Source organism: Ahaetulla prasina, chromosome 3, assembly GCF_028640845.1.
Source record: "Ahaetulla prasina isolate Xishuangbanna chromosome 3, ASM2864084v1, whole genome shotgun sequence".
Taxonomy (NCBI): Eukaryota; Metazoa; Chordata; class Lepidosauria; order Squamata; family Colubridae; genus Ahaetulla; species Ahaetulla prasina.
This window is the reverse complement of record NC_080541.1, coordinates 151266953-151280669: the sequence shown is the minus strand read 5'-3', so window position 1 is coordinate 151280669 and position 13717 is coordinate 151266953. Positions and strand designations below refer to the sequence as shown.

General features: G+C 38.2%; 1 protein-coding gene across 1 annotated transcript in view; it reads right to left on the bottom strand.

Annotated features, from left to right (window-relative positions):
• The window catches only part of DDAH1 (dimethylarginine dimethylaminohydrolase 1), a 74356-nt gene that overhangs the window by 13815 nt on the left and 46824 nt on the right, over positions 1–13717 (bottom strand). The window contains exons 2-4 of the mRNA XM_058174326.1: positions 12669–12768; positions 11976–12049; positions 10591–10710 (exon numbers count right to left, since the gene is read on the bottom strand). Of these exons, the coding sequence (XP_058030309.1) occupies positions 10591–10710; positions 11976–12049; positions 12669–12768 (294 nt within the window). The remainder of the gene's footprint in view (positions 1–10590; positions 10711–11975; positions 12050–12668; positions 12769–13717) is intronic.

Below are 13717 nucleotides of genomic sequence, written 5' to 3'. Positions count from 1 at the left end.
GGGAGCAGATGTAACCCTGTGGGTAGCTCGTTCCAGAGGGCAGGAGCCCCCACAGAGAAGGCCCTCCCCCTGGGAGTCACCAGTCGACATTGCCTGACCAACGGCACTCCAAGGAGGCCCTCCCTATGGGAGCGCACAGGTCACTGGAAGGCATTTGGAAGCAGCAGGCGGTCTCGTAAGTAATCCGGTCCTAAGCCATGGAGCATTTTAAAGATGGTAACCAACACCTTGAATTGCACCCAGAAGACCACCGGTAACCAGTGCAGCCTGCGCAGGAGAGGTGTTAAGTGGGAGCCTCAAGTTGCACCCTCTACTACCCGCGCAGCCACATTCTGGACCAGTTGGAGCCTCCAAGTGCTCTTTAAGGGGAGCCCCATGTAGAGAGTGTTGCAGTAGTCTAGGCGAGATGTGACGAGGGCATGAGTGACCGTGCATAAGGAATCCCGATCTAGGAAAGGACGCAACTGGTGAATCAGGCGAACCTGATAAAAAGCTCCACTGGCGACGGCCGTCATATGATCTTCAAGAGACAGCTGTACATCCAGGAGAACGCCCAGATTGCAAACCCTTCCCACGGGGGCCAATGCCTCGCCCCCCACAGTCAGCTGACTGTAACGGGAAACCGGCATCCACAGCCACTCGGTCTTGGAGGGGTTGAGTCGAAGCCTGTTTTTCCCCATCCAGACCCGTACGGCCTCCAGACACCGAGACATCACTTCAATGGCTTCGTTGGGGTGGTTAGGGGTGGAAATGTACAGCTGTGTGTCATCAGCGTACAGATGACATCGCACCCCAAAACCACGGATGATCTCCGCTAGCGGCTTCATGTAGATGTTGAACAGGAGGGGCAAGAGAACCGACCCCTGCGGCACCCCACACGAGGCAGCTCGTGGTCGAACTCTGCCCCCCCCCATCAACACCGTCTGTGACCGGCCAGAGAGGTAGGAGGAGAACCACCGAAAAACAGTGCCCCCCACTCCCAACCCCTCCAGCCGTCGCAGCAAGATACCATGGTCGATGGTATCAAAAGCCGCTGAAAGATCTAATAGGACCAGGACAGAGGAACAACCCCTGTCCTGAGCCCTCCAGAGATCATCAACCAGTGCGACTAAAGCTATCTCTGTGCTGTACCCGGACCGGAAGCCGGACTGGAACGGGTCCAGATAGACAATTTCATCCAGGTACTGGGGAACTGTTGAGCCACCACTCTCAACAACCTTTGCCACAAAACGAAGGTTGGAGACAGGATGATAATTCTCTAAAGCAGCTGGGTCCAGGGAGGGCTTCTTGAGGAGGGGCCTCACCACCACCTCTTTCAAGGCAGTGGGGAAGACACCCTCCCTCAAAGAAGCGTTGACAATTCCCTGGAGCCAGCCTCGCGTAACCTCCTGGGTGGCCAGCATCAGCCAGGAGGGACACGGGTCCAGTAAACATGTGGTCGCTTTCAGCCTCCCCAGTATCCTGTCCATGTCCTCGAGAATCACAGGGTCAAACTCATCCCAAATAACGTCACCAAGATCTACCTCCGCCATCCCACCCGCATCTGCCCAATCTGCGTCCAGACCATCCCGGATCTGAGCGATTTTATCATGCAGATATTGTCCAAAGTCCTCAGTCCACCCCTGCAAGGGGTCCTCCCGTGCTCCCTGTAGAAGGAGGGAGCGGGTCACCCTAAACAGGATGGCTGGGCGATTATCTGCCGATGCAATGATGGAAAAATACTCCCATTTTGCCGTTCTTATCGCCACTAGGTAGGTCTGAATATAAGACCTTGCTAGTGTCCGATCAGATTCGGAACGACTGGATCTCCAACCGCTCTCTAGGCATCTTTTCCGGCGCTTCATCTCTCTCAGCTCCTCGGAATACCAAGGAGCCGGTCGAGACCGACACCGGGTCAGAGGCTGCAAAGGCACGACGTGGTCCAAAGCCCCAGCCACCACCCTTTCCCAGGCGGCCACTAGTTCTTCAGGCGAGCCGTGAGCTAGATCCTCGGGAAATGGCCCAAGCTCCGTCAGAAACCTAAGTAAATCACTGAAGTTGTTAAATTAGTAACACAGTTGTTAAGTAAATCTGGCTTCCCCATTGATTTTACTCATAAGAGGGTCACAAAGGGTGATCACATGACCCCAGGATACTACAACTGTCATAAATATGAATCAGTTGCCAATTGTCTGAATTTTGTTTATCTGATTATGGGGATGCTACAGTGGTTGTAAGTATAAAAAATGGTCATAAGTCACTTTTTTTAGTGCCATTATAACTTTGAACTGTCACTAAACAAACTGTTGTAAGTCGAAAATAAAGCTGTACTTTATTTTCTCATCTGTAGGCAAGACTACCATACTGATTAATTTGCTTTTCCTAGAATAGCCAATTCCAGAATGTGAAGCAGGGAGATTACTATTCAGTCCCGGGTATCTTAAATTTGGGATCTGCACCTTCATTTTCTGAGATTTATTTGAATAGTAGGAGACAGGGCAGAACAAAGGCAAATTCACATGAGGATTGGCATCCTGTCCCACACCCAAAGCCAGCTGGTGATGCCTTAGCTCATATTTCCTTCTTTATATTAGACACTTCTGAATAATTAAATATTTTTTATTAGGTCCTGAATATAGGGGGGAAAAATTCTCAAAATAGACATCAATCTGTCTGGCTTTGACTTCCACCAGAATAATAGATATTGCTGCTTGTTTTTATGATATGAAGCTGCAAGTATATATTTCCAAATTGAGGACTTCTCCAGAAAACACTTTTGTGCTTTTTGCCTAGGTCATCTCTTTAGACAGAGTATTAAAAAGTCTACTATATCTCATCTCGTCTCCTTAGATTTGCAGAAATAGGCATTTTTGTGGTGACACACTAGTTCTGCAGTACTCCTAATATGCCCTGAACTGTTTTACCTCATTCAAATAACCTTGAGCCAAGGTCATAGTAATTGCTCAGCATTAACTGCTTCATAAGAAGTTCTCCAAAAAGAAAAAGCCTATCCAGGAAAAGGCTCAAGGAAATGGCTAAAATTGTTGTTGTGCTGACAAAATTTTTAAGAATGAACATCCTGTTTCTTGGAATATGCACAAGGGAAGAAATAGGAAACCGATCCTCAGAAAAGCAAAGGAAAATGAACAAGAGAACAAAGTTCCTATTTACGTAAGTCAAACTGACAGCTACCTCCGCTTTAGATGTTTAAAGATGCGTAACTAAGAGAGTTCCTGAATTCTTTACATTCTCACAATAGTTGTACTTTGGAGCAGAGGAATGCCTATATCAAACTAAATCTATATTACGGTCATAGATCAGCATTGGGAAGGTGGGGTATATTCATTAAAAACATAAAGGATACATCAAGAATTAAAAAAAAATAAGCTAGAAGATATAAAACATAAATGAAAAATTACAAGTATGTATACAAAGTGAGAATCTAAAACCTGGTCCCTATCACCCACTAGTGGGCGTTCCAGCTTTCATGGTGGGTGGTAGGGGTTTTCTCCTATATTGAAGCACTTTTTTTAAAATTTAATTGGCTTTTTTAAAAAAATTCATAGCATTATTTAAAAACATTTTCATTAGGTTTTCATAAAATTCCCTGTGACAATTTAAATTTCTGAAAATATACTATTTGTATCGACCGCAAACAAAAGAGCCTCGTCCCAGAATAGCTCGCGCACACCATCCAACTGTAACAGACAAGCAGAGCTGGTAGCTAGTGCCCCCCCCAAACCCAATCCACGATGTGCGAGAGGCATGTGCAGATGACGATACATGGCGCATTACTGTGGAACTGGTGGGCGGTTAGAAAATTTTACTACTAACAGAGATACAAAAGTGGGCAGTAAGTATAAAAAGGTTGACTACCCCTGATCTAAAAGAAGGGGTAGAATATTAGACATGCATAGGGAATTATAAAAGATTAGAATGTAGAAGACTGTATCATATTATGAAACACTCTAATATTCTGTAGCATCCTAGGTGCTCATTATATCTAGTATATAAAGTTGAGCCCCAAGCACAGATCATCATCCAATGAATGGGATGCCTATATTAATTACCACATTTGGAGTGTTGGTTTACAATTCTATATATTATAAGGCAAAGAAAATATTTTTAACCCAATGATTGAATTAAAGATGTTATGCTAACACAGCTATTATTTATCTTACTCATTACTTGAGCCTAAAATTTATTAGAATTCTAGATGGCTCCTTAAGAAGGAGAACCACAGTCCCAATACCTATAAAGATATGTCCAAGAATACAGACACTTTGATTATGCCGCATAGTATATTTAGCTTTCGTAAATTATAAATGAAGTGTCTACCCTTCCACAACTTTAACAAAATCAGATATAAGCGCAATTTTCAATTAAGATAATTTGTGTATATAGGTGGCCAAATGTTTCTCTGAAACATAAACCATGTACATATTCCCAGAACTTAACAGCCTTGCATCAAAATAGTAAGAGTAGCATTGTTGGATCAGGTTTCACTTAGGCAAATGTAGACTTAAACTTCTCCCACTATTGTCTCTGCACAACTGGGTGTGTGCTGTCCTCAACTCAGAGGTAACCCTGAGACATCAAGACCCATGTCCCTTGTTCTCCATGCATTATTTACTTTTATCAAGCTTTATTCTATAAGGTCATTTGCAAACAATACTGAGTCCAGTTAAATAACAATGGCTTATGTACAAAGCCATTAACAATTTGAAAACAATTCTTCTGAGAAAGAGTTCAGGAAGAGGAAAAAGAAACAGCAGCTGCATGGAAAAGTCCTATTCAAAAGCAATTAGTCAAGTCCTTTACACTTTTACCTCATTCTTCATAATTACATGTTAGGAGAAAGTAGTAATTTCCTGCACTTTCTGTTTATTTCCTGTTTATTGTTCCTTTTACCTTGATAATATAGCAGCTATGTACACCACACGCTACCATGGCATTTTAAACTGAAAGTTACATCTTTTGGTAAGATGTGGGAAGAATCTCAATAATTTATTAAGGATTATGAATGCCAACACTATAAATGTATATAAAAAAATCCAATAGATAATTCTCACTCTTGAAGTACATTATGTTATGGATATCTCCATGGTAGCACCGAACATCACTGTATACATTTTTTAAACAGTAATTTGCTTATATTGTGTTTGTATAAGAATAAATCATGACAGGAATGGTTCAGCTCTGGCTGGAGACATAACTATAGTTAAGATTTGTAACTTAAAATTATGCTAAATACTCTGCCTCATTAGCAATTTCATAGTCATGGAAGGATTTTTTGTTTATTTGGTTCTTGCATCTCTTATTTATGTTCTATACTTCATGGCCATCTTATTATCCTACTGTAAAATAAAACTGTGAAAAATTGTGGCCTGTGAAAAATTGTGGTTCTTACATATTTAGAAATGGTATTATTAAAATTAGCATCTTTGGCAACAGTCTGTTTAGGACATACCAAAATAGCAGTAATCAACCAAATCTACAAAATTTATACATTATGGATAAATATCTTACATATTTATCTATAAATATCTTACATACTACCCTAATAAAAATCTTGTCAAGCCCTGTTAACTGATGCCATTTATTATTTTTGTATTATATTACTATAATATCCCACCTTATAAGGTGAGTCTCATCTTTATTCCAATAACAAATCTATCAGGCAGATTTGTCCATGTGCTAAGGAGGACTTGAACCTGAACTCCATTTTGCCAGGCCAACACCTTAACCTTAACCAGGTTTAAGCTGCTTCAAGGAGAGCTATTATACAATCTACTCAGATGTTTCCAAATCACATTATCCATCTTTATTCAATCATACTTGTACTAGCAATAGCAATAGCACTTAGAATTATACATAGATCCATAATGCTTTACAGTACTCTCTGAGCAGTTTAAAAATATCGGCATATTGCCGGCAACAATGTGGGATCTTATTTTACCAACCTTGGAAGGATGGAAGGCTGAATCAACCTTGAGTTAGTCAGGATCAAACTCCTGGGTGTGGGTAAAGTTAGCCTACAATATTGCATTCTAACCACTGGGCCATCAGCTGGTTTAAGCTGCTTCAAGGAGATCTATTATACAATCTACTCAGTATTCAGTACTGTTCAAGACAGTTCTTATACTGGTTCAGTTTCTGGTCATTAACAAGTCTCTATTTCTTCATCTCTTGTGCCAAATACCTAGACACAGGACTGATGATAAATGGAAGACAATGTTAGTTGAATCCTGCATAAATGTTCTGTCTCCGTCCTCACTTTGGAGTAACGAGCTGGCCTACAGCCAGCGGGTTCATGGCTCCTATCAGTCCTGGCCGAGAAAACGCAGCTGCCTGCCAAAAAGTTCAAGCAGATTAAGACTTCAGCTCACTTCGACACGGTTCAGCTAATTTGCTTCCCGTGGAACTGAGAGCAGTCCCAAAGCTCCTTATATATCCTGTGGGGTGGGGCTCCTGCCCTACCCTTCCCTTTGATGACGCCGCCTCTCTAATCTTCTGAAGCGCGAGTTGATCCAGGCTTGATTAGTATGCTTATCAGCTGCGTCTGAAGGCGTAGCCTGAGGAAGGGAAGAATCGGGATGTCGGCCTCATTACGTCCTCCGACTGGCCTGGTTCTGGCTCCTAGAGCCGGGCCAAAGGAATCAATGCTTCTGAGGTAGGCCTTATCGGCCCTTCCCCCTCACTCTCAGAGTCACTTTTGGGCATGGGGCCAGGTTCGGGGGCTGGAGCCACAACAATAAAGGTCTATAAAGGAGGTAAGAAAAACTGTGGAATAATACGCCCTGTGTAATATATTCTCTGTTATAATAGTTTTTCTATTTTTCTATGTATTTATTTTGTTCGATGGTGCCTAGAGATGTTTGATGAGGTGGCAAAAATATGGAGAGTAAGTAAAATAATATAGAAGAACAATTCAGTAGCGGAAAACCTAATGATCTGCACCAGCCAAGCATTTCAGGTGTAAAATGTATCGCTTTTCAGTTCTCATAATAGCAGCTGATGAACTAGAAAATGTGAAGTAGAAAGTATTCTAGCAAAGAGGCATGAAAATATTAACTTTATTTGCTGGCATATGAATATATAGTGGTTCTTAAGTCATATTGGAAATGTAGATTGCAATACACAAAACCCTAAGTGTTTGAAATGACAGGTAGCTTGCAGCAAAAGGGATTTGTTCATTAGCATCATTTCAACTATTGCTTCAGCAGGGGTCTACAAATGGCTAAAAATGACTAGGAGCAAAACACAGGATAGTGTGACCATGTTAGGTAAAGCATTAGCCTGGTGAAGAAATCTACTAACTAGCATGACATTTCTGTTTAGATACTTTAGAGACCACGAAGATGGTTTGTATGCAAAAAAGAGCAGTGTGAACAGAATTAGTCCCACTATAATGCAGGCTTTTCTGAAGTTAAAAAAATGGGATTTTTACTCCTGATCTATTCAGATAAAAGAATGCAAGTTACTTCATAAACATGCAATCAGGCAGTGGTGGGATTCAGCCAGTTCGCACCACTTTGGGAGAACCGGTTGCTAACTTTCTGAGCAGTTTGGTGAACTGGTTGTTGGAAGAAATCATTAGGACAGAGAACCGGTTGTTAAATTATTTGAATCCCACCACTGCAATCACGGCACAATCATTGATCTGGGATTAAAATATCTCCTTATATGCTCTCTGTATATTGACATTGACTAAATGTTTATTCTTTTTCTCTCCATTCTATCTTTCTTCCTTAACTAAAAACAGTATGTGCAATTGTCTCAGTTCACAACTGGGCAAAAAAAGCACCATGAAAGCTGAATATTAAATGAAGCTAAGAATTTTAAGAATTCTTCTACATGTTTCTTCAACCGAGCACTCTCTGTCTGTAGGTGGAGCCACAGCTTCCAAAACTGCCAAATAAGAGCCAACCTGTGTGCAAGTCCAAGTTAAATTCTGAACATTTCAAGTTTAGACTGCAGGTATAAGTCATATTTTAAAGCTCTGCCTTGCTATACAGTAAAACTGTTCAGGAATACAAGTAGTTCTCGGCTTGGAACAGGTTTTTTTTTGTGACCATTCAAAATTACTGAAAAAAGTGACTTATGATGTTTTTTCACACAACCATTGCAGTATTTCCATGGTCACCTGATCAAAATTCAGATGCTTGGCAACATATTTATGACCTATAAATAAATTTTGGTCTTGATTGTGATCGTAAGTCGAGGACTACATGTACCACATCAAGGAACAAACACACGCATTATGGAATATTTCACTGGCTATAAGCAGAAGGAAAAGGCAAAATAAATGCTTGTGTGCATCTGTGAAAAATACAATATTCATAAGAACTTTATTCAGCCCCTTTCTGTTTAGGAGCATTTGTTCAACTTAGCTGAAAAACCCTTTCAAAAACAGCTATGGGATACTCTACACTAGTCAGTCACTAGATGGAGCCATCTATACTAGTTCTTATTCATGTGAAATCTGAACGCAATCTTTGCATTCTTGGGTCTAAATTCTTTTCAGTCAAAGGAAGCATTATTCAGACCTTCAGGCACTATTCCTTGCCACACAATTTGTTTCCACATTTTGTGGATGGCACTTTCATCCAAAAATCATCATTATCACCACCAGCATAGGGCTGTATATTTATTTATATACTCTTAAGAAACAATAGAATGCTGATGCCAAGTATGCTTTCGTTAGAAAAGTGTTTTAAGTTGGGACGTCGTTTCAGAGAACAGTCCTCTACATTTTTGTGAATGAAAATGTTACTTCTGTTCTATCTGTTATATGGAGAAGACTTTCATCTTGCCTACAGATAAATCCAGGCTGGTGTTAGAGGGTATGTTATTTCAAATATTTCAATTCCAAGCCATTTAGAGCTCTAGAAATAAGTATCATACTTTGAAATGGCTTTTAAGCTGAACTGTCAGCTAATGAAATCTTTCAGAACTGATAAAACATGACTGCAAATTAGATTTGGCTAGCTAATTTCCTATATTTGATACACTTTTAAAGCCATTTTAAAGACGTCTTGCAAAAAAACGCATTACGGTAATCTAATTTAGAGACTTTTCCAGGAAATACTGAGGCTGACAACCTAATGACACAGATCATTTGAAATTCTAGTCACAATGCAGAATCAACCTGTACAACTGTTTCTTCAGAGTCCAATGCCACCCAGAACAGATAGTAGACTAACTTCTTGAAAACACCTATTACCAATACACAATGCTTTCATTGTTACAAAATAATAGGGATGGAAGGGACCTTGGAGGTCTTCCAGTCCATCCCTTGCCAAGTATGGAATCCTCATACAATTCTGGACCAATGACTATCCATTCTTTTCTCAAATATCTTCACTGATGGAGCATCCACAATTTCAGGCGGCAGGCTGCGTTTTTTGTTTTTGTTTACTTGCTTGCTTAATAGCTCTCACATTCAGGAAATTCCTCCTTAGTTCAGGTTTGGATCTCTCACTATAAAGATTCCACTTGCTGATTTTTGTCTTACCCTTAATTTTAGCAAGAATAAATATTCTCCCTGTAACATGTGCCAAGAGACTGTTATGTTGTCTCCCCTTAGCCTGCTTTTCTCTGAGCTAAACATACCAAGTTCCTTTCGCTGCTCTTCATAAAATTTAGCCTTCAAGCCCTTTTCCATCTTATTGCTTTTTTCTGCACTCTGATAGATGCATTTTATAGTTCATCTGAGTTCTGAATATATCTCCATTAATCTCTAACAGCATCAGAATGAGGGCACAGGTGAACACAGATTCTACAATACAAGTATAATGTCAAACAAAACTATCTCTAGTACAAAATGTAATATTTCAGTTATCACTTCCGATAATTTCTGCTCCAGTGCGACCATACATAGGATATACAATATTTTATTGCAATGAGAAGCCAATCATGTTATTCTCTTCTTCTGCGTTTTCTGTTGCATTACCCAGCATAATAGGGTGGGTGAAGCTCTGAAACAATGCCCTCTGATGAGACTTATTAGATATGCCTTTTCTATTGTGGAGCCTTCAGAAACGCGTAAAAATCTGACTTTTTTTCTTAGACTTTGGGGCTTGGGATGAATGGAAAGACATGAATGGAGTGATATGAAAGCACTTTTCTGGTTCACCTATTGATGTTTTGGATTAGACTGAGCTTGTATATTTTGTTTATTTTTATTTTTTTTATTGTACTTCACCCAATTTGCAATATTCAAGTTAATACATTTTATAAGTAAATAAGTATATCAGCATTCCATTTCACTCCCAAAGCAGAACTGTAATGTCAGATTTTTTTTCCCCTCATGACTGCAACCAAGGAGATTAGATCTATTCTCCATGCTTGCTGCTATTCTAATAATGAACAACTCTCCCCCCCACACACACATTTTGTGATTTTATTTATAACTTTAGAAATCTGCTTATTCATAGAAACGTGCATTGAACCATATCAGGTTGAATTTGGCTTGATATTTCAAGTTTGTGGAGACCAGATTTTTTATATTTGCAGCCTATAAAGACTGTTGTTATTTTTTTTTTTTTTTACAGAAAATGCTGCTACTGTATATAAACAATACACAGGGCAATGTTCATCCTTGTTTACCTTGAGGGCTTTCTGCGCAACTTCACTTGAACCAATAGCAATGAGGTTTGGTCCAGCCATGCTGCAAAAACTTTTCAGGTGCAAGGAGTCAGCAACAGGGACTGTAGAAACAGCGTAATCCTGCATATAAATGAGGTGTTTGCAAAAGAATTGTTTAGATTAATCGTTTCATAAATTAAGCCAATTAGATAGGGAGTCCTTGATTTACAACCATTCGTTTGGGGACCATGCGAAGTTACAGCAGCACTGAAAAAAGTGACCTAAGACTAGTCCTTGCATGACAAATCATAGCAGCCACGTGATCACATGATCAAAATGAGGGTGCTTGGTAACTGGCATGTATTTATAATGGTTGCAGCATCCTAGGGTCACATGATCACAATTGGTGAACTTCCCAGCTATCTTCTGACAAGCAAAATCAATGGGGAAACCTGGATTTGCTTAGGAACTGTGTGATTCACTTAACAACTGTGGAAAAAAGGTTGTAAAACCAGGCGAGGCTCACTTAACAACTTGACAATTAAAATTTTGGTCCCAATTATGGTTGTAAGATGAGGACTACCTCTAAATTGTACTTTTCAGTGTCTGAATATCTTCACATATTTTGGAGCTAAATAAACTCAGTTCTAGAAACACAGCACATTTCACTGGACAATTTTCTTTCATATGTCATTATTATTTCAGAAAACAAATAAAAAATGAACAATTATTCTAAAAAAAACTCCTGTACATTTACAATTTATATGAATTTTACTAACATCAGCTAAAATAACTATATCACAATATTGGAAAGCATTAAAAGCACCTATTCTTATGAACAGGAACTGGAAAAATAGAAATCAGCATGATTTGTAAAACAAACTTAATGACTTTCTGTAAGTTAAAACACTTTTTGGATACTGTTCATCCTAAAAACTTCCAGCGAAAATAAACTAAATTCAATAAGTTATATTGTTAGAATAAGTTTAGTATGATAATATCCTAAAAGCCTTTGGTAATTTTGGATGATAATTTATTACATTTTTTTTTTAAAGTAAGCATATAACTCCTGAGTACTTTTACTTTAAATCTGTAATGGAATCTTATGCAAAAACCATACTAGCTTATAGGATCATATACACATTGCTCATTTTTTATTCTGCTGATAAAATTTAAAATAGAATACTGGCTTGGTTCCACGGTAATTCCTAATTATTGTTTGGCTTTAGTTTAATGTGAACCCAATGATAATTTTTGTTACCATTGGATATAGCTTATGATGATGATGTGTGTGAATATATTTAATAAATCCCAGTTGATTAAAATAAATCATATGATAGTGTGATGCTGGAGAGCAACCATCCCAGTCAGGAGGCAGGCTCAAGTGGAGTTGTAAATCTGCTAACCTTAAAGGTGTCTGCCAGAATTTCTGCACCACGATGGTTGGTCCGTTTTGAAAGACCCACGAAAAATTCCCGACCTTAAAAGCAGAAAAGATACATTTAGCTTAAAAGCAGCATGAACTAGAAGAACCAAAAATTATCTATTATAGTCTATTATAATGGGGCTGCTGCAAACATTCTTTCATTATTCTTTATCATTTCCACTTTCCTAATCAGGCTATGATTTTATTTCCACTTTCCTGCTCAGGCTATGAACTTTTTAAAAAATTACATTTTATCTAAAATGAAATTGTCTTTGTCTTTTCTCTGCTTTCAATGAACTATATAAGACCATTAATACCTAAATGTTACCAATATTGTACAAATAAAACTATCTGTAATTTACAATGTATATTACAACTAAGAAGGTCAAGAGGAAATCTTTTTTATATCTATCGTAATACATAACATGTAATACATGACATAATATCAGTAATAGATTATATTTTTTTTCTCCTTCACTTGTTATAACAAGACCAAATTTTACCTTAGAAAAAGATTTACTGTATTGAAAGTCTAATGTCAATGATAGGAAAGCAAATTTACTAATTTAATATTGTGTTAGGAGAATTTGGACATATTATATAGTAAGTGAATATGCTATAATCAGTCTGTCTGCAGAATTCAAATATTAAAAGATTTTTAACCTTACTATACCTGTAAATAAAACATCTCCTCCATCTAAGGTTGCCTGGTCATCTGTCATCTCTACAATATTCAGGCTAAGACTGTTAAGTGCTGTTTTCATTGCTTCAACCTGTTTGAAAAAAATGAAACAAAACTTTGATTTAGTGATGCCAACTTAAAATATCTGCACACTTCTGAACTTCAGATCTACTCTAACTGAATCACATTCTTTTAAAAAGTCAGCACTGTTACCGATCCAAAATTCTACTTCATGTACTCTGGTTACAATAGATTCAAGAAAAATTCAATAAACTATTTAGGGAAACATTTTTTTAAAATGGTTCACTGTAAAATTTACAATGACTGTCTGAATTAGAATGCTATCTTGAAGAATAATGATCATCACATATTTTTGTCATATTTTGATGATAATAATGTCCCTGTGTTTCTGTTATATATTGCTTGACAATTTAAATCTCTAGAGAAAATGTAATGTGGATATCAAATGTAATGTGGATATCAAAGAAATATATAATTTCTTTGATATCCACATTAAAGTACTGCAGGTATTCTGACTCAGTTATATATTTACCCCAGTTTTGAACTAGAATATTTCTATGCCAAGTCATCTTTGAACTATTTGTTAAAAAATGTCAGTTATGTTAATGTATGGAGATATAAAAAAGAGCAGTACATACAATAAGTAACTAAGTAGTCCAAGCTGCCCACTCATCAATAAATATAGAACTGCTTTGCTATAATTTTTGTATCAAGTCTAGCAAATTATTTCTTGAACTACAATTAGATATTCAATACGGTCAATCTTAGATGCTTTGGTGTGACTGTTATGATAGTAAAACAATATTTGCCACTTCACAAAGAATAAATGATTTTCAACTGTGCAATATTCTTCAGTGATCATGGATGTTAACTGCAGCTATATTACACAGTATAGATTTCTACTACGCTCACAGTTTATATAAACTGAAAGGTAACATGATAAGTGGTATCCAAATTTTGTCTCTTTCATTGGATTGCATCCACACTGGATTACATTCAGCATACTAAACTCACAGGCT